The sequence below is a fragment of the Anabrus simplex genome, chromosome 1 (assembly GCF_040414725.1).
Source record: "Anabrus simplex isolate iqAnaSimp1 chromosome 1, ASM4041472v1, whole genome shotgun sequence".
Lineage (NCBI taxonomy): Eukaryota > Metazoa > Arthropoda > Insecta > Orthoptera > Tettigoniidae > Anabrus > Anabrus simplex.
The window spans coordinates 452477695-452502736 of NC_090265.1; the positions used below are offsets into that span (position 1 = coordinate 452477695).

Genomic DNA, 25042 nt, shown 5'->3' on the forward strand with positions numbered 1-25042 from the left:
AAATCCTTTCTTAGTGCGTGTCTAAGCTACGGTAGGAACATGTCCTCAAATTTTCATGCAATTATCTCCAGTAGGTTTTGCTGTGTGTTGATTATCAGTCAGTCAGTCAGGACATCTTGCTTTATGTATATAGATTAATAACCAAGGTTTTTTTACATGAGTATGGCTCAAGATAACTAAAGCGACATTAACGAAGACAGAGGAGTTCACAGATTGGATAATCGAGAAACAATGAAGTAACGTAAGATTTTGTTTAGTTGCTCCATGCAATAACAATATTGGTACACGTGCAAAGGAGATTAAGTGATAAACTGCACAGGAAGAAGTCGCCTTAAAACAATAATTTATACAGAAGACAAAGTTTTCATCATTAACAACTCAGAATGCATGGATGCCTTTCAACCATCACAGGATAAATCAAATATTTCAATTAACCCTAGAAGATGTAATACAAAGTCTGAAGAAACTAACTATCCATATCAAATTTAGAAGCGGGAAAGAATTGCTAAATAGGAGTAGAAATGTATGATTCAAAGATAAGATATCCAGTTCATTTCCTAAAAAGCTAGTATCCATAATATTGATAATAAACAATGGAGTCAATAGATTCAACTACATAGTTCACTGCACTCGATTAGAATTTAAAAGTACTCACTACATACAGGAAAGGAGCACTATTGCACCAAATAAAAAAAAGAAACACGGCTAACAGCTATTCACAGGCAATTTTTTCTACTTGGCTGTTACGGCTACAATACAACATAACATTTTACAATCAGTTCATAAGCTGATTATATTGGAAAAGATGCAAGCAAAATAGAGAAAGAGAGAAATTAGACACTACTGTATATTAAAAAAAAAAAAAAAAAAAAATGGAAGCAAGTATTTAAAACACAGAATACCACGATGCACAACCAGAAACCGTTATATTTTGTCATAATATACTGTTGTTCATAAGTTCGCTTTCACTCTACATATTATGACATGTATATAAAACTAGAGGGAATGATAAGTGTGGAGCTAAAAAATAAAAACTACAACTACACAGAAATGTAACTTATATAAAATAATTTATATAACTATAAAACATAATTACATCTGCAATGTAAGTACAAGCAGGAGAAAAATACAGATATAGAATATTTACAAGATCACAAGGAAACAGAACAGAAAATTCTTACAAATGGAAGTGTAGAACAGAATCCCCACAAAATATATCTGAGAGCCTTGCACACATTCTAACTAAACTCTGAATCTAGAGATGAAGTACTGAATTCAAATTAAGGTGGAGTGTAGCACATGAGAACGTTTAACACAGCAAGGAAGAGAGAACACTAAGGCAGCTTCTTATCACTATAAAATTGTTGCTGAAATATCAGTGCCTCTAACTGAAAGAAAATAATTACATCCATCTTTTCCTCTTCTTGTGTGTTAAATGTTACTCGCCGGCTGTTTTCTATTTCATGTCATATCAGTGCCAATAATTTAGCTATTAAGCATATTTCTTCTAAACATTGTTACCATTAAAATGAAAATAAACATCAGAGGAAAGTCAGAGAAAAAGGTCTCCTGTTAAATATATTCAACCATGTATGGGTACCTAATGATATCAGGCTTTGGTAACAAGTTCAGGACTGTTCTCCTTTGTGGCACAAGTACTCAATCTCAGATTTGCAATTTCTTTGAAATAGGGGCATACCGTGTAAGTGAAACTCATTTATTGTATGGCTTTTAGTGCTAGGAGTGTCCGAGGACATGCTCGGCTTGCCCGGTGCAGGTCTGTCTATTTGAAGACCATGGGCAACTTGCAAGTCTGAATGTGGGAATGATTATGATGATAATAATAAGGTAGAGAGAGGGTGAAACTCTGTGTTGCCATGTAGCCTACCATACACTGTGATTACTGTCTCTAGTCCTTGGAAGCTGAAGGCACAGTAATGTCTGGAGTCTACTGAGAGCTAGGGATGGTTATGTATATGCAGGGGCAGGGGTAGAAAAAAAATATAAATAATTCAGTAGCCAGCACCTTTTTATCAGGAGTCAGCACATTTCTTGCAAATAAAGATTATGAAAACCACAGTTTAGACTAGGATAAACTTGCGTATTGTTTCTGAAATGTGTCCTAAAGTAGTCTAGTCTATCAATTCATATAAGAATGGAATAGAACAATTTATATTAACAGATACTATCCCCAAACAGTCACCAGTCGCCTTCAAGGTCAGCATCTTTGGAAATTACATTACATGTGTCTGATTTCCCACCAAAATACCAACTATCAATAAATTTTGTTATATCAAGTTCCTTTATAAATAGTCCATTCAAAGATCTCACGAGATCACTATAGTTCTTCACGCCAAGCTTGGTTCGCAGTTTGTGCTTAATAATACTCATTGTGCTGAACACTCGCTCACATGATGAGGTCGATACAGGAATTGTTGCCACTATACTGAGGAACTTTCATAAAATCGGAAATCGTCCTTTCACAGTCCGCGATCTTATCTTTTAAGTAGATCTTTCAGTGGAAGACTTTTCTTGACTACTTTGAACTTGTACCACTAGCTCAGTATATCTCCTACGTTTTTCTCCTCAATTTGAAGGTGTTTTGAAAAATGAGTGGCAAGAAGCTGTATTTCACTGTTGCCATAATTTTCAAATTGTTTACCTGATGGCCAGGAGTATGTGTAAAAAACACCAGTGATACTTGGAATATCCTCATTTTGAAGAAATGTCTTTCAGAAAGTTAATTTCACTTGCCAAAATATGTTCCTTATCGCTCGTGAAATTCTTATCCGACACCTGATAACTGTATTCCACTGAAAACTACAGAAAGTGTTGTAGCAGAAACAAATTTTTCTACTAGTGGGCCCTTGTTCTGAAGTTGCTGCAATGAATGAATTGCATTATTTACATGTACTCTTACCTGACTTAAAATCAGAATCATGTCTTTTGAATATACAAGAAGTGAATTGTAATGACATATTTGAAGTCCTTGATCTTCTTTAGAAGACCTTATGCGGCGATTCCTTCTTCACCTTTCCTTTCAGAAATATTCTCTAAATGCACTAATATGCATTCCCAGTCTTTGACAACTGCTTGCAAAGCATTTAATTTGCTTGCAACCCATCTAACTTGGTGTAAGTACTACAATTTAGATATTTCACATTCCTGCAACTCCAAAATTTTCTTCAGTTGGCGAAGTCGTTTTGGCAAATGCTGATAAAACTTAGTTTCTTGAGTGTAGAATCAATGTCATCAATGATTTTAAGTTTCACAGTTTTCAGTCAGTGAAGAACAATGAGTTTGAGTTGATGTGCAACACAATGAACGTTTACCAAGTTATCGATTTTTTCAGATATTTTTGTTACCAAACCATTACGGACACCAATCATACATGGTGTTCCATCAGTCCTTATATCTGTTAGTTTTGTATCCGTGAGGAGTTCTCCAAGCCCTAACTGAAGCAGTTCTGGTTCTAGAGCTTCCATATAGCCGTCATTTTTTGCATCCTCCAATGACAACAGAAAGAAATGTCCCACCTTATTTTCTTTTAAAAAGCGAATGTAAAGTATCAGCTCCTCATCAACAGCTGTATCTGTTGATCCATCGAGTAAGATACTGACATATGAACCTTTCTTTAATTTCACATATCAAATCTTCACGAAGATCTGAGGCAATGTATGAAATAAATTCTCTGCACTGTTTATCATTCACATAGTTCCCTGAATCAGTAACATTCAATATGCATAACAATGCAACCAAACCTTCAAAATCAGTGAGGGTCAGTTATTTTTTGCATCATAAGATGCCATGTACAATGCATTCATATACTGTAACATATTAGCATCCATTTTCTTTACGCACTTAGCTAAAGGTGCACATTCAGGATTTTTCTTGAAACTTTCATCCTTTTGACACTTCGAGTGAGGATAGGATTTTCCATGTTCTTTAGAAGTTTCCAGTTTAAATAGTCCTGAAAATCCAGGTAAGACTAGAACTTTAGTCGGCAATACTAGGAAAGTTCCGAGAGGATTTGCCGCGCTGACCACATGACACCTCGTAATCTGCAGGCCTTCAGGCTGAGCAACGGTCGCTTGGTAGGCCAAGGCCCTTCAGAGATGTAGTGCCATGGGGTTAGTTTTTTAATACTAAGAAAGTTACCGCATAATTTACACTTCACAATTCCTTCTTCAAAGCACAGCCACGGTAGTAATTCAAGCCACGTTTGCTGATATTTAGTTTGCCAGACAATTGAAATTTTGACGTATTTTAATGTTTGACTTATTATTTTGAACACCATAAATTTTTACACTGGTCATTGTCATCCTGAACACTACAATCGGCACTTCCATCAAGTGTTCTCTCACATTCACTCGCTTCTGTATCACTTTGTTACATTTTCGCGCCTAGTTCCGAGAAAATCTAAAAGAGTACACAGTTTTTTACTCACAACAGTCAATTTGTGCGGCACTGTTCATTTCATTTAGCCAATTTCCGCAAGTATAACCCAGAAACGTAAAACACGTAATAGACTACAATAAATCACCAGCGTTAAATGGTGTCTGAGCTCGCGGGCTTCGATGCCCGAAGCAATGTTGTCAATTTTCCACAACCGTACAGGAATGAAAACAGTATTTGTAAAGTGCAAACCATTCAATACCAAGATGCTGTATTTAAATTAAAAGTATAAATAATGTTGAGTAAAAAATACAAGAATTGATAAACGCATCATTCCGTATGTTTTAAATGCAAAGAATGAATTCCACGGGAATTTATCAGCACTGCTTTGGTGGCAATAGTCTAGGAACGGCTAGTCACGGGAAGGAAGGCGGTAATGTAATGTTTGTGGAATTATTTAACGTAGTACTACTCTGCATTTCTCAACAACTCTGCTCTGATCTTTGTACTCAGCTATTGTACTGATAACTGATCTTCTGTAATGGAACTTTATGAGTTATGGTATGTCCACATGAAAGGCTACTTGTTTGACTGGTTACAACGATGTCTCTCATGACCGCTAGGCAGCTCTCGTGCAGAACTGAAACGTTAAGTTCCAAGGGACGAAGAGCCAATTACATAATCCAAGACTCTGCCAAAAGCAATTATTGCTCATATTAGAATATGAGCTACAGAAAACATGCAAAACACCATACGACTTGTTACTTTATAAAATGGTGGGAATGCGAACGTACTTGTAGGGGAACTCCGGATTTCGAAAAATAAATTTTCATAACTGAATTTGAAAATTCAGGCACCAGGTAAAAATTTTCAGGTGCCATGGCGCCTGGTATTTTTTGACCCCTGTGCAGGGGGATATATTTAGGGAGGGTGGTTTTTTATCATTTGTGTAATATTTTGTAACTGGAGTATTAACTCTTCCATAAATCTATAATTAACCTTAAGGTTAATTGGTTTTTTTTTTTTTTTCGGAGGAAAGTGATTCTCCAATGGCAAGTTACCTATTGCTCATTTCATTGTCGTTTATCGACTTTTATCTCTCATTTGTTGACTTTGGGTTTTACACGTTTTTCACACTTGTCACTTTGCTTGTAATCAATGCAAATATTACAAAACTTCTGGATATGAAAGATGAAAGGAATTAAGGAAGAAGAGTCATTGACCTTGGTGATATGATAGGAACCCCTATACCTATTCCTCTCTTGTTTGGTGGCAGCTCGCTGTAAAAATCCAGGCTCTGGAAAATATCTGAGGACGGAAACTTTACCTTTTCTATTTTCCAGTATACACCTGTATAACTGTATAAGTTCAACTCGTTGTTTTCAGGAACGATAGGTAATTGTAGGTTTTTCATCCTCAGGAATGGTTTTGGATATACAGTAGAACCTCGATAATTTGAAATCGGTTAATTCAAAATCTTGCCTAATTCGAAGCAGCTCTCGTTCCCGGAAACATGAGGTACGGTTTTGCATGTTATTTAAATCGCTTAATTCGAAATATGGATAATTCGTAATTCAAAGAACAATGTCGGTCTCGTTACCAAAATTCAGATTTTTAATTCAAAACTGCCTTTACATTTAAAAAAAAAATTAGTATTTTACAGAGAAATTTAAATTCAAAATTTCTCCACATCATGAAAGAAAGAGTCTTCTGGAATATGAAGGGGTAACTGTGCACTTTCACCTACTTTGGCATGTCTACAGTGTGTTTCATCTGCTATTTTAGAGCGGAATCGTAATTATTTTGTGTTCTGCGTTTTTAGGAACGCCACATTATCACGTAGCAGGCAGTGTGCATAGAGGTAGAATCTGCGAACATTGGCGATACCGACAGTTGGCGGAAAAGCGTGGCTTATAGCCTATAATCAATTCGTACGAACCAAACAATATTGTCAATGCCGATGAAACTGCATTGTTTGTTTGTTTTATTTTTGTAAATGCTGAGGCCAAATGGACTTACGGTTTTAAAGGAGAGAATTGCCAGCCGGAAAATGTACTGTGTTGCTATGCAGTGCACACTGCACACGGAAGCGAGAGACTTCCTTCCCGTCATAGAAAAGTTCGAAAAGCCACGGTTTTATGGGCGTCGGGCACTTTCCATGCCAGTACAAGGCATCTAAAAATACAGACAGTACAGTAACCCAAAAGATAAAGCATTTGCACAGGGGAGCCAGCATAATTATTTTGTCCTCGTCTTTGAATCTTGTTTTGCTTCCTTTCGTTGCGTGAGGTTGTCTGTCAAGCTTTTATACAAGTGTATTATTTGAATAATGTAATAAATTTCTGAAATAGTGTTTTCCATGGCATTTTAAAAGTTTAAACTGAGAATCAAGGTGACTGCATGCATTAATTTGTTCTTAGAAGTGCTATAGCAGGAAATCATACAAGTATAGTCACTGTACGATTGTTGTAATGTGGACGGAAACGAGAGATTTTCTCCCCTCGTCATAGGAAAGTTCAATAAGCCGCGATGTTTTAAGGGCATCGGGTATATTCTATGCAAGCACAAGGCATCTAAAATACATACAGAACAGTAATCCAATGCATAAAGCACTTGCACAGGGGAGCCAGTATAAATTTCTCCTAGTATTTGAATCATGTTTTCTTTCTTTTGATTTCATTGCGTGAGGTTATGTTTGCCGGTGAGTTATCCAAGTGCATTATTTGAATACTGTAAATGCACCTTGTTGGATGCATTTTGGAAATAGTTGTTCCCATGCCATTTGAGAGCTTTAAACTGTGAATCAAGGTTAATTGCATGCAGTAACGGGTCTTAGAATATATTGTGACGCAGCAAGGATTGGCATTTCCGAAGTACGTGTTGGTGGTTAATTTGAAATCACGTAATTCGAAGTCAGATTTTTGTGTAATGACTTCAAATTAATGAGGTTTTACTGTAACTGAACAATAAAACTTTATCCATTAGCAAAAAGCCTTAAAAAATCTCAATGTGAAATTCACTATAGATTGTGTTCATGTTTAGCTTTCGGGACCCCATTTTGCATGGTCGCATTTGCTTTTTCCACATATCATTAAACAGAACTTCTTAGCAAAAATGAGCAAAAATCAGTTCTATATCTAACAGGTCATGATTACTGCTATCTCCAAAATTACCCACCCCTGTGTAAATGGTTTAAATCAAAATACAGTAATTGTAAGAAATAATGTGATGTAAATGTCAACTGATTAAGTACAACTAAGAAAGTAGTAAGTATTCTAACCAGTAGATTATATTGCTCAAACTGAGGCATGCTTTTGGGTACATGAACATGTATACCGTACTTTAAAAAAATCTGCAATCGATTAGTTAACAGAAGATCATAAGGATCAAAAGATCTATGTCAAGTATTCTCCTAAATTCTCTTTAATTTAAATAGATATATCATTGCCACTGATAATGTAAGAGCTTTAGGACTAACGTTTCATCTATAATGCAGAAGCAAACACAAGCCGTAAAAAGACTGCAACTAGTCGAAGAAAACTAGTGCTTGAGGTGAATTTAACATTGCTGTACTTCAGGCTACATTTAAGAGACTACCAACAGTTGCCCATCAAAGCACTGGTCTCCCAGAAATGTATGTTATGATGGCAGCCAATCAAAAAAGACAATTGACATCTCTTGAATGCATGATAGGTTCAAAATCATAATTCTGCCCAAATTGTAAACAATTAATTCAAAAACCTTTCAAATAGCGTGATTTCGGTGGATGATACCAAAAGGGAAGTAAAAGAAGGGTTGTGGGACTGGGCTGAATAATTTCAAGGCAAGGCTCGGATTACTCTAACAGCTTAGATAAGTGCTGCTATATGGAACTATGTGGAGAAATTGTGCAAATATGACCTTCATAAGTGTGGTTAAGGTGGTGGTGGTGGTGGTGGTGGTGGTGGTTAATTTAAGGGAAAAAACAAACGAAGTTACCAACTTTTTCCAACTTTTAAATATTCAGTTAATAATTATTGTAAAAGAAGAAGAGCTGAAAAACGTCAGGTACAGCAAAATAGATCAGTTATTCACAAACATTACAAGCATATATTCATAGTAGATTCCATGAAAGAAGGTAAAATTTAAATTACTTAACATTACATAACAACTGAAAGATTCATTGGAGTAAATAATGATGAGAAATTCTACAACAACATAGGTATCTAATATTTTAATTTTGAGTTGTTTAGTTATCATCACCATCATCATCATCATCATTGACCATCTCCAGTTGCCTGGGTGTGGTGTACGAGTTCCCTCCATCTTTGTCTGTCCATGAACTACTGTTCTCCCGTGATCTTCTCCCAATCTTATCCTCTTTCCTCGACATCTTTCTTCACCAGATCGGTCTATTTTCCTCTGGGTCTGCCCACTGCTCCTTTTGCTTTTACTTCTCTTTCATATTCTCTTCTTGCAGTCCTGCTTGCACTCATCCTTCTTACATGGCCAAACCACTTCAGTCTTGCTTTCTGGATCCTCTGTAGTAGGCAGTCTCCTATTCCCACCTTCTCTCAGACATTTTCATTCCTGAATTTGTCCTTCCTGGTCTCTTGTATCATGGTGTGTAGGAACTTCATTTCTGCAGCATAGAGTTTGGAGTTGTCTCATTAACGTGTTAGTTCCAAGCTATATGTCTGTTTAGTACAAAAGTTTTAATATGTTATACACAGGACTTCTTAACTGTACACAAGTACGACCTCCCGATTTTAGGTTAGGAAATGTTTGTAAAATAATTTGTAATATAAAGTAGTAAATATAATGTGAGTTTGTTACATTAAGATGTAAGAACATAGTATTATAAGAAGAATTTGTAGTTAGAGAATGTTGAACATGTATATATATCTCCTTATATTTGTATAACTTTTAATTTGGGTAAAAGTCTGTACAAAAGACCTAGCAGTGAAGATTGTATAACATGGGAAACAGTACCTATGATTGTAAAGTCGGTTGAAAGTGTTGCAACAAGTGGCTTGGAAATGTGGGGTACAGTCGGGAGTATACGTTGAAGATTGTTAATAATCAATGTGGATGAACACTAGAGATCGCCAATTAATGCTAATTCATTCCCATTCCCCTTAATAACCTCATCATCAACAAGCATATGCCACTAGATTAATTCCACTTCCAAACTGGAGTGTTTAGCTCTTCTAATGCACATTCGCTTTGCAGTATTTACACCCTATATTTCGTAAGTTTCTATGCTCTCAGGATTAAAAAGAAAAAAATATATTGGAAGCCTGGACATAGAAACCACAGTAACCAATCCGAAAGTTTGGATTTTGAACGAGGATGCATTGACTGAGAGATGCTTGAAGATATTTCAGTTAGAGCATTGCTACTGTTGGACTTTTGGAGACACCACAGTCACATAAAGCAAGCCTACACATATACTGTATATGTGGGCACGTGCGACAAGTTCATTATTCGCTACAGGGTGATTACTGTACCCAGTGTTGTCCCTGCCCAGCCGTTTTTACAGACCGGCTGACTAACATAACCCAGATATGTGCAGTTACATAATATTAATATGTATTTAGTCAATGGGTGTTCGAATTGAACATGTAAATACTGTAAAGTTGATTATTTAAATGATACATTTTCATCATTGTCAGCATACTTGCATCAGGTACATCAGAGTTTAAATGTTTAGCTTGACTATTATGCATTGTGCACAAGCAGTATGTGGATTAGCGTGGAATCACATGGGAGCACTTCGATTCTGCATGATGTCACAAGCCCGCATGGCACTAGAGTGGTAAGCTCCAGTGTTACACGATTAGGAACTAAAATAGTTCAATTTTTCAGTTAATGTTTACCTGTCAGATATTACTGTTAATGCCCTGAGAGAAACAAATAGAATTTTTTTTTTTTCTTTTGAAGTATTCTTTGCCCAGCTACTCATTCCTGCTACCCGGCTGACAAAGTTTTCTAGGGAGAACACTGTGTACCTTTACGGAGCAGACTACGAAGGCAGTATGGAGTCATTACTAGTGTACTGCGAGGTTATTGCAAGTTCATTCCTGGTGTGCATTCCATGGAAGATGCTACATAGTGTTCATTTGTCACTCATACTGTGTTTTATTCATCTCCGAGAAAATGCACAGTGTGGGTGGTGTTTTATATATGTAATCTGGAGCTGGTGTGTTGTTGCACACAGAACTGATTGTTGCTGGATGGAACCGTAGGCCAAGTGTTTATTACTTAGTCATTCTTTGACTGATATGACATGGTTGTCGTTATTAATTAATTCCACAGTAGCCATTTTACATTATGAAGTTATATGGCTTGATTAACAGAGTATAATGAGGTGACTGTGATTGTCTTTTGTACAGTTATAACCTGTGATCAGTGAAGCATGGCCTTCAGAACTACAGTAGAAGTCCGCTATAGCGAGTACGCCATATAACGAGAACCCCATTATAACGCTAACTTTTGTCCGTCCCTTCGAAATTCCTATATCAAACTGTGTATTATCTTTCGGTTACAGCGAGAACTCTATCACTGATGCATCCGTTATTACGAGCGATTATGCGCGCTCGAATTTTTCCGTTGCCGATATTTATGCACCCAGTCATTATACTCCATGCGATCGATCATCTTTGGTATCGTATCGTTTTCTCGCTATGCCCACCAGTGAGCTCTCTTGTCGACATTCGAAGGCAATGTCGGAGTCGATTAGTAATACCCGTCGAGCGCTCTTCCGCGAGGAAAATGAGAGAACATGTTTTCATAATAAATGCGTAAATAACGTGTCAGATAGCCGTTTTTAACTCATTAAAGATAAACGCTGATAAATGATCGCTTAATTTTAATGTTAAATACCGCAAATTAGTAAGAATGAGATAGGCCTACACCTCAAGATTATGGCAGAGTGCGTCACTGATTACGAGGTTCGTTTATATTTTCTCACGTCCGTTAAATTATGGAAAGGCTATTATCATGTAAATTTATCGCGAGAAGGTTATAATTTCTCTACTTTCGCTTGAAGTATGTTTTCATCATACATATAGTACAAATAAGTTAGGATATGTGACGCTATTTGAATAACAAAACTGAAACGTTTGCCACAAAATGCGATCGATCATCTTCGGTACAGTATAGTTTTCGCGCTATGCGCTATTTGCGAGCTCTCTCGTCAACATTCGAAGGCGATCTTGGAGTCGATTAGTAATACCCGTCGACTGCTGTTCTCAAAAGAAAATTCGAAATGAAAGAGGATAAGACGTTTTCGTAATAAATGCATAAAGAACGTGGCCAATAGCAGTTGTTAACTCGTTAAAAATCAAGGCTGAAGTAAACGATCTCTTAATTTTAATGATATACCGTATACTGAAATTAAGTAAGAAAGTGATACACCTCGAGATATGGCAGGGTACTATCACCGATTTCAGAGGATAGTTTATATTTTCTCGCATCTAGTTAAATTTCGGAAAGCTATTTCCATGTCAGTTTTTAGCGAGGAGGTTATCATTTCTCTACATGCGTTTCAAGGTTAAGTGATGCCGTTTGAAAAAAAAAAAACTGAAATGTTTGCCACAGAAGCCTCTGGAATGATACCATATTTCTTCTAATCCGAGACGACGTTTTTTCAGAATCTCGTGTGAAAAATGAACTACCGCAGTAACAAAACCACGCTGTTTCCTTTCACCCCCGCACATTGACAATAAATAACCGCCTCTTTATCATAGGCCTACATCGTTAGCCACGGCGACCGGTCGTACAGTGCCTACGTGTAACGTCACTGGATCTCGGAAAATAGTGAAGAGAGAATGACATTCTATTATCCTCTACAAAAACGTTTCTCAAATCTGCAGTACAGCATCAAAACATGCGAGCCTTCGAATTCTTAGAAAGGCCACGGTTATCAGTAGCAGAGTTATAACGCGTCTGCTGTACCTGACGGTTAGTAAAATTAAGTTTTATAGACAGCAGGAATATTTTCGTGATGAATCGTCGTATTGTAAAGATACGTGGAACAGGCATTGCCGGAAAATCTTCAACGGGTTCTCGTCGATGTTATGATGCCAATTTTAAGTTAATGGCTATTAAACACTCGGAAATGTATAACAATTGTGCAGCTGCAAGAAAATACGGCATAGGCCTAATTAAAGCCCATATTCGGCGTTACCGTGAAGACAAAGATAGCTTAAAAATGCGTACTGCACAAAAAATGCATTCAGTGGCCCACAACAAGGACGCTTTAAAGAAGTTGAAGATGAAATTGTGAGGTATGTGCACAAAATTGCATGGGCAGAATTGCCATACCGCGGCGCAATAACCTCATTCGTTGACTTTCTAAGTCCGCGATTAACACCTATACATCGCTAGCCGCTGAAGTTGGCCAAATCTGGCAAGCAAGACGTGCATGTAGCGGCAGCCAGTTATATCTGACGCTGAGTGAAAGTACCGGTAACAGTTTTATAGTAACCAAGAATATTTTACTGGTGGATCGTCGTATTTTAGAGACGCGTGGAATGTGTATTGCCGGCAAATTTTCGAGTTCCCTTCTATATCATGATGCCAATTTTAAGTTAATGGTTATTAAACCCGCTGAAATAAAGCATAATTGTACAGCCGCAAAAACTACGGCATAACTAAAGCCAATGTTTGGCGTCTACAGTCCAAAAATGCGTACTGTATAAGAAAATACATTTGTATGATTTTGCAAATAACTTTTTAAGCCTGATTAATTTTTTTTGAAGGAAAAAGTGGGAGTCGGCTTGGATTCGGAGAAATACGGTAATATATTTTTCAGAATGAAATTAAACACACACTTTCACGTACTATCGGATTTCGAAAAAACAACAAACAAGTAAGCCGCAGTGTGGATATTATCCGCGAAAACTCATATTTTGAACAAACTGATTGCCATTTCATACTGAATTTAATGTGTATGGGTCTTCCCCGACTTTAAAAAATCGGATATAACGACAATCCGCTATAGCGAGTAAATTTTTCGCTATTATGAATTCTCGCTATTACGGACTTCTACTGTATGTACATTTGTGGTGAGTAGATATTTGTGGCTGTTTATTTTTGTAGGTGGTGTTGGTCTCATCACATGATTATTGTTGGTGTTTGTTTCATTCTGTTTAATTTTGTTTCGGGAGTAAATTCTAATAGTGAAATTTATGGTAATATTTTTATTGGTGGAGTTAAGGAACAACCTGGCATGCTACCCAAATTTATTTTCAGGGTTAAATAGTAGCAGGTAAGGTAATGAAGCAAGTTTGGAGCCTCGTCAGCCTGATGGCCATCGCCTAGGGAGAAGGAGCTCTTTCAGGCTCAAGAGAGAGTCAATAATTATTCTTGTGTTTCTTTTGCAGATGGTGCCCAATCTTGTTATTTATATTTATTCGAGTTCTAAATTATCCATTTCATATTTCAATATCACCATGTAGTTACGTGTCTTATAATAGTAGCTTGATTGTTGTTAAATATGAGGTGATGACAGGCCAAGTCCAAGAAGTGTTTGGTGGTTTTTGGACCACTGAAGAAGTGAACATGTAAGAGCTACTTCAAACTAGGCGGTAGGAATCTGTTGCAGAGTAGCTCAGCTAGCTAGCCACGCTACTTAGCCGCCTTCCCCAGGCTAGTGCCAGTTTTCATCATAAATTCTCAGGTAGTGGAGTGTCTCTTGCTGCTCTTGTTTTTGTCGAAAAGAAAGAAGGAAAAAAAAAGCGTCCTAGGTTTCATTCACATTCTATGTTGAAAGATTGACTGGAAAAAAGACTGTGCTATGAACTATTCTATGATTTATGTGATGACTATACGATATTTATTACATTTCACTCTAATATTAATATTATATTATTTTATTCCTACTAAGCAACCTCCCAAACTGCAACATTTCAGCTTTTCTTTTCTAATATTCTAAGACATCTATCCGTGATAACATTTTTCTCTGTGGACTACTCAGGGGATGGTATTGTACAGTTGTTCATATATACAGCCGCGTTTTGGAAATTATTGGGCGATTTCCCTCAACCCTCATTTTTAAAGTAAAATCAAAAATGCTCACAACAAGATAACTTAAATATTACTCTCCACAACTTAATAAGAAAAAAATTGCCTGCCTGCCCTTCTATTAGCAATATCTCCATTATCCTCTTCTTTTTCTACCGGGCCTTTTTTCGATCAATTGAGGTCGGCACCTTATGTGGACGATATAGATGTTGATTCCCATAGGGAACCTGAAATATTTGTTCCGAATGAGTAAATTTATAATATATAAATGGCCTTGGCAAAACGGTGGCAACCAAGAATGAGTTAGCTGGAAAATTTATAATGTCCAGTAATGGAATGTTTATATTAGTATTATCCTACGTGGATCAGACCCGATTTTACAGAGCGATGTATTCACTATTGCGTGTATCTGTGATGGTTGGTAGTGTGGTGTGTTATGTGCACCCAGTCGCCGAGACAGTGGCATTAATCATACTTTATTAAAATCACCGACTGAGCAAATGTCTGCGCGGGTTTGGCCACGTAGCTATCATTTTACATTTGGGAGATAGTGGGTTCAAACCCTACTGTCAGCAGCCCTGAAGATGGTTTTCCATGGTTTCCCATTTTCACATGAGGCAAATGCTGGGGCTGTACACTGATTAAGGCCACGGTCGTTTCCCTCCCACTCTTGGCCCTTTCCTATCCCCTCATCGCCATAAGACCTGTCTATTTCGGTGCTGCCTAAAAGAAACTGTAAAGAAAATCGCTGACTCGACCAGCAATCGAGAAACTTGTTAGTACATAAACTGCAGCAGTTACACAAAAACTTTACTATCCCAGCAAACTAGTTCATCTCATATGTTTTGTTTAGTCATAAAATTTAATACGAGTTATTTGCTAAGACAATGCTGAAGGAAAGTACTGATATGTGTGATATTTAACTATAATTAATATTGACGAACAAGGACATGTCCACCTGCAGGTATCAATTTGTCATTAATGCAAAAATAGTTACTGTGAAAAATAATGTTTTAAAAATTAATACCACACACGAATGAAAAACATATTCAAATTTCAAACTTCTATGTTTGATGCATGTAACCTGAATTTATAACCTATATCTTTCATGGAATTTACCAGGTTTCTTACACTGAAATTACATTGAAAATGAATTGATTTTGTCTAGTATTTCTTTTAACATAATTACTGAAATAATAAAAAGCACTGTTATATGAACCTTTTCTTGAGCCTCTTCTCCTAGACCTCCAGTACTGTTATTTAGATGTCCATTGCTAGTTGCTTGCAGTGGCCCATTAGCTGTTGCATCTCCTGCTGCAGCAGCTGCTGCCGCTGCTACGACGTGTTCCTCTGTGGCATCGAAGTACACCGATTGGTCCTCCTGACCAATTCCTGGACTAACAGGGCTGTTTCCACCAGTTCCATTACTGTTCATATGCACTGCACCAATTTTTAAAGCCTCCAACTTTGACTCAACTTTCACTTCCTCCTTCTTCAACACTTTGTTCTTCTCTTCCACAGCATGCTTTTCACGAATGCCCTTTTCATCATCTGTATCACAAACTCGAGACTGTATACTACCCTGTTCCCTCCTCACTTCATTCAACCTACTATCTGAACTACATTTGAGTATTAAATTGCTGTCTACTATATTCCTAACAGCTGCAGAAGCTCTCGGCAATGTCAAATTATTATTACAAGTTTCCACAACAGCTGAACCTTCTGCACGATCTAGGACTCTAATTTCAAGTCGTCCAGCGACTGGTTCCAAGACCCCATCTTCCTCGTCATCTTCATCTCCTTCAATCTGTTTTGATTTAGACTCAGATTTATTTGTAATTTCTTCTTTATGGCTTGATTTATCTGCTCTTGAAACATTTTCAAGTTTAAATGATGGGCTTCTCTCTTTTAGTCCCATGGTGAAGGAATTTAGAACTATTGTCTGAAATTATAAGAAAACTGTATTAATATTTTTCTAACAACAGCAACAACAAAAAGCAATTATTTAATTTTAGGACTAGGATCCAAATGCTCACAGACAATGTGCACCCAATAAACCATGAGTAAATAATTGAAGTATGGAATGCTTCTTACAAACCCTCCCTTCCATAATCAGAATGGTTTAGTCTGTTAACAGAAAACCATGGCATGCACAGATACATTTTTTTCTATTGCTAGTCATGTTTGTGCTGTAAGGTAAGGAAAGTGGATTCTGAAGAGCAGTGTGCAAACATTAAATTTAATCAGCATTAGGGATAATAAAGATCTTTGGAGACTTTCATAGAGTGTGGTATAAATGTTTGAAAGAGAACTGAGAACTCAGCACTGACAAAGAGCACTTTTGGTTGAATTATGGTAGCAATGTCATTCCTGAAGACAGAACAGTAAACAAGGAGTTTTATGGCCTGGGCGGTGGTGAAGTGGACAACGGTACTTTCTTCATGACTGTGTTTGCACACTGGTCCCTACTGGTTTACAAATTTCTAATTAAACACAGAACTTCTATGTTCACAATTCTGTCCATAAAATCATCTAAAGGAATGTTGCTTTGTATCAGCAAATGAGGTAAAGCAGTATTACAGGAGACATTACAGGAAGGTTAGAAAAGATGGATTCCAGCAGTACTTTCAGAAGCTTTACCAACACTGGCAAGTACAAAGTTCCCCACAAAATATTACTTTCTGGAACTTTTGGATCCTGTCTCGTATAACAACACATATTGAGTGATAAAGAAGCAAGGACACTAGAATTGGTGAACTAAGAATACAGTGGAGCCTTGTTCTATTTCTTCTGGTGGAAGTATAGAGACAAGTGGGAAAGCAATAGGTGTACCATAAATATTATAAAGTACTAGCATTATTATATATAAATGAACACACCATGTATTGTATAGACCAGGCCTGCTCAAGCAATTGACTCATTTGGCATGTTCTAACACAGCACTGCTGAGAGACCATTAAGGTAAGAGTCTATTTGCTTGTACTTCCTGGTACTGTAGTTGTAATATTTTTTTCATTGTGAATAAACATGCAGAATTCGTAGAACCTTACATCTCTTTTGGCCTTGACTTCATTTTGCTGATTTTTAACTGCTATACAATCAGTTTGTAAGATTCCAATATACAAAGCTTACAAGTTACTATATCAAAGGCATATTTAAAAAATATATGATTGTTTTCTTTGCTTTCAACTGGAAAGTAAAAATATAAAATAAAGAAATCCTTCAGGTATAAATCATACCCATGTTGAAACCGTAGTTTCCTGTGTAGCTCACTGGCAGTATATGAATATTTCCATCTCATTAAAATAATTTCAGAAGTCGTGTTATTTGCAGCATGTTAGGCAAAAGGAACGTCCTCGAGACTCGATTGGCGCGTGGCCAGAACCAGACCCGTGAAAGAGGACTCGGCAGACAATAGACAGGAGGAGGTGAACCGAGTCCCTGCAGAAAAAGAGTTCTCTCTTGTCAAACAGAGTGAGGAATAAGATGCAATGCCACAAATAGCCTAATATGCCCGGAGGTGGTGCTTATTTGCAGGGTTCAGCGCTAACAGAAGTAATATCCCATTTTTTATTCATGTTTCACGAGTGCCAACGTAGAATTTTGGCATGCAAAATTATGCGATATTCTGATCCAGACATAGGAGAATTATGTAGGGCACATCGATGAAGAGAGCTGAATTTTCTGTGTATTTCAGACTGAAAATGCGAAATACTTTATTCATGGGGCGAATTGAGGTCCAGAGCTGTCCAGCTGTAATGAATGGAAAACATATGAATGAAGAGCATCTAGAAGCCGAGAATTGTGCCCAACCATTAACTCCACCCACCCAGGGATGCTTGTGCTCTAATTAAAGGTGGGAGCTTGATTACATAAAAACTGCCGATCAATCTGCGATCTCATTTAGCTCACGTGGAAGATGAGGTCAAGATCTATAATATGCACTCTGTATATGTTTTGAACTCTAGTTATTTACAAAGCCAATTTCCCTAATTAAGCATGACGGAGCCTCCGACTCCAAGTACTGGTCAGTTGGAAATAAAAGGGAGGCCAATGGCCGACCCTCGACAGTCTCTCGACAGCTAACAAAAGACGTTCTTGTCCATCGCGATCGTAAATGTTAGCAGCTGGATGACCCCATTCAACATGAACTACAATCAGTGGAATTGGGAGGAATGAATAGAACTCCACCATGGGTTCTCCGTGGATGGAAAATGATCACCAAAAAGACGAGTAGATGTCCAGTTTGTACTTAGCATGCACCTGAGCAACAGGGGTCAATGATGTAGGGTTTTCTTCTTAATGACATAAATACAGTAATGTAAATAATGCATGCCGTGATATTGAATTTGATTTTTCTTCTTCTTTCTAATGATAATCTGAAGTCATAAGAACTAAACGTTTCTGGTCGAAACCCCGTTTTCCCCCTAAGTTTTTAGAATTACTTTCATTTTTATTACTGATATTGTAATATACTAGTGTATATGGGAGACATGATTAGAACAGTATTAGAGCGTCCCTAGGCAGGATGAAAAACAGTAGTGAGTGGTGGATGAGAATTATCATGTCCAAGAGTTTGCTATTATTGTTCAATATGATGGTTGTGGGGGAATAGTATAGCAGGATGCTCTACGAGTGTCAATTGGACATTGCGTGATTAGGGTTAAGGCATGATGGCATGAAATATTCTTGTATGAAGAGTTCTGACAGAGAGATGCCAACATATGATATTTAGAGATAGTGTTAGGAACTGTATGTAAAATGTCCTTTGATTTTTTATGAGTTTTACTAGACTCCCATTTGGAGTGCTTTGTTTTTCGTGCAAAACAATGTGAATTTGTAGCGGATGCCAAGAAATTGAGAGAGTGATAAGAATTTATGGCAAGTAGAGAGAAAAATATGAGATGAGATAAAAGACAGTGATAACCCATATGCCCTAGGAACTATGATGTGTGATATGAGAAGTAGCGAGGGGATTGAATGCCCAAAATAATCTATGATTAGTTATGAGAAATGAGGAATAAGAATGTTATAATGCCCCAAGGTAATCTACGTGAAGAATGAGTGAATAAGGAAGGAGGGAATAATATTTACTTGCGAACTCTACGATATGGATAAAAGAGATAAATGAAGCGATTTGGGTGATTCCCTCCATGTGAAGGGTTCGCTGTGTTATTGAAAGTTTAAGGCCAGGAATCCCTGCGAATTCACACTGTATTTTCTTTCAATGGTTCCTTTGAGAACACTTGTGTTAATATGGTAATAATAACTGGTAGTTCAGAGATGTCCACCCTGTTCACAATTTTGAGGATTTCAGATGTGTGTATCTCAGCCAGAAGTAGCCCGGTTTGAACCTGCGGGGGGTAGCCGGCCTGTGTGAGCTTGTGTTAACCTCTCGCCAGGGCAGAAGTAGTTTATGTTCATGTTTCTCTTTCAAGAATGGCCCATTTGTACATATGGTGTTTGTTCAGTGTCTTATTTTATTTGTTTGTTCTGGTGTCAGGGTAAACGAGGAGTCCAGAGAATTTTGCTCACTGTTGCGTCTTTTATGCAAATACTAGCAGTTGCCCGCGGCTTCGCTCGCGTGGATTTCATAAAATAATAAAAGTAATCGTTCCTCGGTACTGTAGTTAAGACATTATCTGAAAATCCCTGAAGTATAAACATTCACCGACAAATTGAGTTCCATTTACCCCGGAAACGTTTGTGTTATTGCCTTTTGGGGCTAAGATGACCATGCAACATAGAACTGTACACATGAGAAACAGTCTTTTCTCAAATCGGAAAAAAAGTTTATTTTTAAAGTAAATTCCAAATATCTATCTGCACGTCGTAACATTTTCAGTTTTTGTGATAGGCTATAAGAATTCCCATAAAAAAATTAACCCCTTTATCAGTCCTTCCCATTTTCCGAATACAAAAAGAAATACATGTTCCTTTACTTTTAAAGGAGATTCCAAACACTAATTTTCGCATATGTAACATCATCAGTATGTGAGATATAAGCATCCGTATTAAAAATTATTCACTTCATTTTTCACTTCTTTTCACCCCCCGTTAACTGCCTTTTCCGAAAACAAAAAGTACGTGTTCCTGTATTTTTGAAGGACTTTCCAAATACCAAGTTTCATGTCTGTAACATGTTAAGTTTTAGACATATACTGTAGATATACCGGTACTCATTTACAAAATTCGCCCACTTTTTCAATTCTTTTCAACCTCTTACGTGGATTTTCCGGAACAAAAAAGGGCGTGTTTCTTTATTTTTAAAGGAGATTCAAAATACAGTGCCGAATTTCACGTCTGCAAAATCTTCAGTTTTTGAGATAAAAATATCCTCATAAAATGAATTCAACTCCTTTTTCCACCCCCCCTCCTCCCTTTATGTGAGCTTTCTGAAAACAAAAAATGTGTTTCTTTATTTGTAAAGGAGATTCAATATACCAACTTTCACGTCTGTAACATCTTCAGTTTCTGAGATGTAAGTATCCTCTTAAACAGAATTCAACTCTCTCTCTTTCTCTCTCTTTTTTTTTTTTTTTTTTTTTTTTTACTTATTTTCACCCGTCCCCCCAACCCGATTTTCCTAAAACATAAAAATACGTGTTTATTTTGAAAGGAGTTTCCAAATACCAAGTTTTGCGTCTGTAACATCTTCATCTTTTAGAGATATAAGTATCTTCATACAAATATTCAACGAATATTTCAATTCTTTCCCCCCCGTAAGTGTTTTTCCGAAAACAAAAGGAGACGTGATTATTTTTAAAGGAGATTACAAACACTAATTTTCATGTCTGTATCAACTTCAGTTTTCATACGAGATAAGTATCCTCATGCAAATAATTCAACTAATTTTTCAATTCTTTCACCCCCCCCTTAATTGGATTTTTCCAAAATCAAAGGAATGTGTGTTACTTTACTTTTAAAGGGGATACCAAACACTAATTTCCATGTCTGCAACATCTATAGTTTTTGAGATATAAGTAGACTCATTCAAATAATTTAACTAATTTTTCAATTTCTTCTCCCCCGCTTAAGTGGATTTTCCGAAAACAAAAAAATATGCATTTCCTTATGAGATGCCAATCACCAGTTTTTACGTCTATAATGTCTCCAATTTTTGATATATCATTTTCTTATACAAAGAATTCAACCCACTTTTCAGTTCTTTCTATCCGCCCCTCCTCCCCTCCCCTTCCCCGAAATGGTTTGTGTGAAACAAAAAATATGTGTTTCTTATGTTCGAAAGGGATTCAAAGTACCAATTTTGACTTGTGTAACTTTTTAAGTTTTTGAGATATACTGTAGATATGCTCATTCTAAAAATTCATCCCCTTATTTGTTCCCCTTAAGTGGATTTCCGAAAAAATTATCTATGTCTCTCTACTTTTTCAGGAGATTCCAAGTACCAGTTTTCAAGTCTGTAACATGTCATGTGTCTGAGATATATTGTAGGCCTAGATATATATTTTTTTTAATTCCACCCCGTTTGTCACTCCCTTTCACCCCCTATTCATTGGATTTTTCAAAAACAAAAAATACGCGTTTATTTTTAAAGGAAATTCCAAATACCAATTTTCTTGTCTGTAACATCTTCAGTTTTTGAGATATAAGTATCCTCATAAAAGGTAATCAACCAATTTTACCCCCTTTTTCACCCCCCTTAATGGGATTTCGCGAAAACAAAAGAACACGTGTTTCCTTATTTTTAATGGAGATTCCATATACCAAGTTTTACGTCTGTAAACTTTTAAGTTTTTCAGATATAGATATCCTTATTTAAAAATAACACCCCCCTTTTCACCCCCTTAGCAACAAAATAAACATGTTTATTTATTTTTAAAGGAGATTCTAAATACCAGTTTTTACATCTGTAAACTTTTAAAATTTTGAGATGTAGATACACTAATTTTAAAAATTTCTAAAAGTTCACCCCATTTGTCACTCCTGTTCAGCCTCCATTCATCGGATTATCCAAAAACAGAAAAATACGCATTTCTGTATTTTCAAAGGAGATTCAAAATATCAATTTTCATGTCTGTAACATCTTCAGTTTTTGAGATATAAGTCTCATCATAAAAGGTGTTCAACCACTTTCCCCCCTCTTTTTCAGCCCCCTTAATGGGATTTTCCGTAAACACAAAAATACGGGTTTCTTTATTTTTAAAGGAGATTCCAAATACCAATTTGTACACGTGTAAACTTATAAGTTTTTTAGATATAGATATCCTCATTTTAAAAATTCACCCCCCTTTTCACCCCCTTATTGATAGAATATCCAAAAATCCTCCCTTAGCGAGCATCTACATGTTAATATGAATGCATCGCCAAATTTCATTTCGTTATGTCCAGTAGTTTTGGCTCGGTGATGATGAATCAGTCAGTCAGTCAGTCAGGACAAGTTACTTTATATATATAGATTTTCTGTGTTACTCATGTAGCATAAGGACCCAGTTGTACGTGTTAATAAGAGAGTTTATTATTTAGGGGACATCTACCCTAGTGATTAAAGATGACGATTGCCAGAAAGATGATGTTAAAGAAAGTCAAGATTGTATTGCACTGCCAGACTAATTTGTCCACGGAAGTTTGTAGTGTAATGACACCATCGAACGCCCTTCAGGCAAGTCTATATTTGCGTATACTTTCTGTATTTGTGTGGAGATTTTAAAAATTGTGATTGTGTTGTTTATTCTTATGTCGCAATTCAGTAATAAATTTATATTCATGACGCCATTGCATGATTCTTGTAATTTCTAGTAGTACTAAGCAGTATCCAGTAAACAGTTGAATAAAAAATCCTACGTTAACATTACATAAAACTCCATCTTAAATATTTTTCGTGTTGATTTTTATTCCTTCGAACGTAACCAACCCCATTGTGCTCGATCTAGGCTGGAGCTCACTCAGAAAGTAGGAGGGCAGTTCGAAACCCGTGTTAGTGGCTCTGGTTGTTCACCAACATAGCCTCATCTGTGATTGTCTATCAGGTTACACAGGTGCATTATTATGTTTGGGTCTCTTAGTCAAGCCCAGTAAAGGTATAGTATATAGACAAGAAAAATCTAAGTTGCTACAAAAATAAGGGGAAAATTAAACAATGTAAATTATGCAGGATATTTTTCTTCATTTTATTTTTAATTTGTATGTTTCTGTGCCCATCTTGTGCTTCAACGTTGGATTTCATAAGTAACTGTACAACTACTCATCAAGCAAATAAAGGATATTGTATGGATTCTGCAGGACTTCTTGAATTTCATGATTAAAAACATTTTCACACAAATGTATGTTATATTTGACATAACATGGACAACAAGTTCTAACATTTCAGGGAAATGTTTATGAAGTGTTCTTTTCTCTGTAAGAAGTAAACTTTTCAACTGTTGTTTTACAGTTTTACAGTTGCTAAGAGTACCAGTTTGTTCTAACTGATGTTTACAAGGTGCTTTTTTAGCACAGGAAATTCAGTGCTACCAGTTCACCATTTCTTTCCTACGACTATCTGAAACAATGGAGTGCCAGGATTTTGCCCATAGAAAGAGGCTATATAATATGCCAGTACTCAATGGTCAGCACAGTGGCCTTTGGTTTAGAAGGCTCCGGGATTGACTTATCTGGTTGGTAATTTTAACTTTGCACGGTTAATTCCTCAAGCTCAAAAATTGGGTGTTTGTATTCATCTTAATAACACCACACAACACACTACACTACCAAACACCACAGAAACATCCTTCTACATATGGTTGGCGTTTAGAAGGGCATCCGCCCATAAAACCAGACTAAATCTACACCGAGTGTTGATCCCAAAGAAATTGGGCAAAAAGGCCATGAAGAAAAAGAATACACCAGTTTGCATGTGTTTCCTGCATTTAAGCACTCTTTAAATGCCAAAATGCCAACCAAATGCATTGGGATTCCAATCCTGGAACCTGGAGTATAAGAGACAACTAAGCTATGCAGGTGGTCAATTTAAAAAAAAAAAGGCTTAATTTACAATTCAGTCATTTTAAGATCATAAAATTCCTGCAAAGATATTGCTCAGTTCCGTAGTAGAGCAATGTCCCATTTCAAAGGTACAATGAATGGTAAGGCACCTGCTCACAGAAATGATTAAGGGCCTACAAGGAGAGGGGCTCATCGGGGCCATCACTATCATCCACTCGCTTCACTGAAACTGTGGTCACCGAGTGAAACGACGACAGCTCGAGCGCTGACAGCTGGCTTGGAGACAGGCCGTGCCACGTCACGAGACAACGGGGTGGCTTTAACCATCGCCAAGCCAGACATCGCTGATGAACAGCTTTGGAGGAGGTGATGGTGATTATTCTTTTGAAGTACTAGGCAACCATCCTCTATGTAACACTAATCAGACAGAAAATACAAAGGGCACTAGGAAAGTTTTGCAATGTGAGTGAACGCTTTAGACTATCTCAAAATAATTTCCACCACACTCAATACACTTCTCCATACCTCGAAACCAGTCACTGAACCAACTCTGCCACTTTTCTTTGGTTACATTTTCACACTCTTGATCCCATGCTGCCAGAAGCTCCTCGTCAGATGCAAAACACTGCCCTTTCAGCTTCATCTTCACTTCTGGGAAGAGTGCAAAGTCACATGGGGGCAAGATCAGAACTGT

General features: G+C 37.0%; 1 protein-coding gene across 10 annotated transcripts in view; it reads right to left on the bottom strand.

Annotated features, from left to right (window-relative positions):
* Asator (tau-tubulin kinase asator) overlaps window positions 1–25042 on the bottom strand; it is a 500954-nt gene that overhangs the window by 70895 nt on the left and 405017 nt on the right. For all 10 annotated transcript variants that reach the window (XR_010858479.2, XM_067135206.2, XM_067135211.2 and 7 more), the window contains one exon: window positions 15623–16345. Coding sequence is in view for 9 of the 10 variants with exons in the window: in XM_067135206.2 (XP_066991307.1) it covers window positions 15623–16345 (723 nt within the window). In the remaining variant the exon portion in view is untranslated. The remainder of the gene's footprint in view (window positions 1–15622; window positions 16346–25042) is intronic.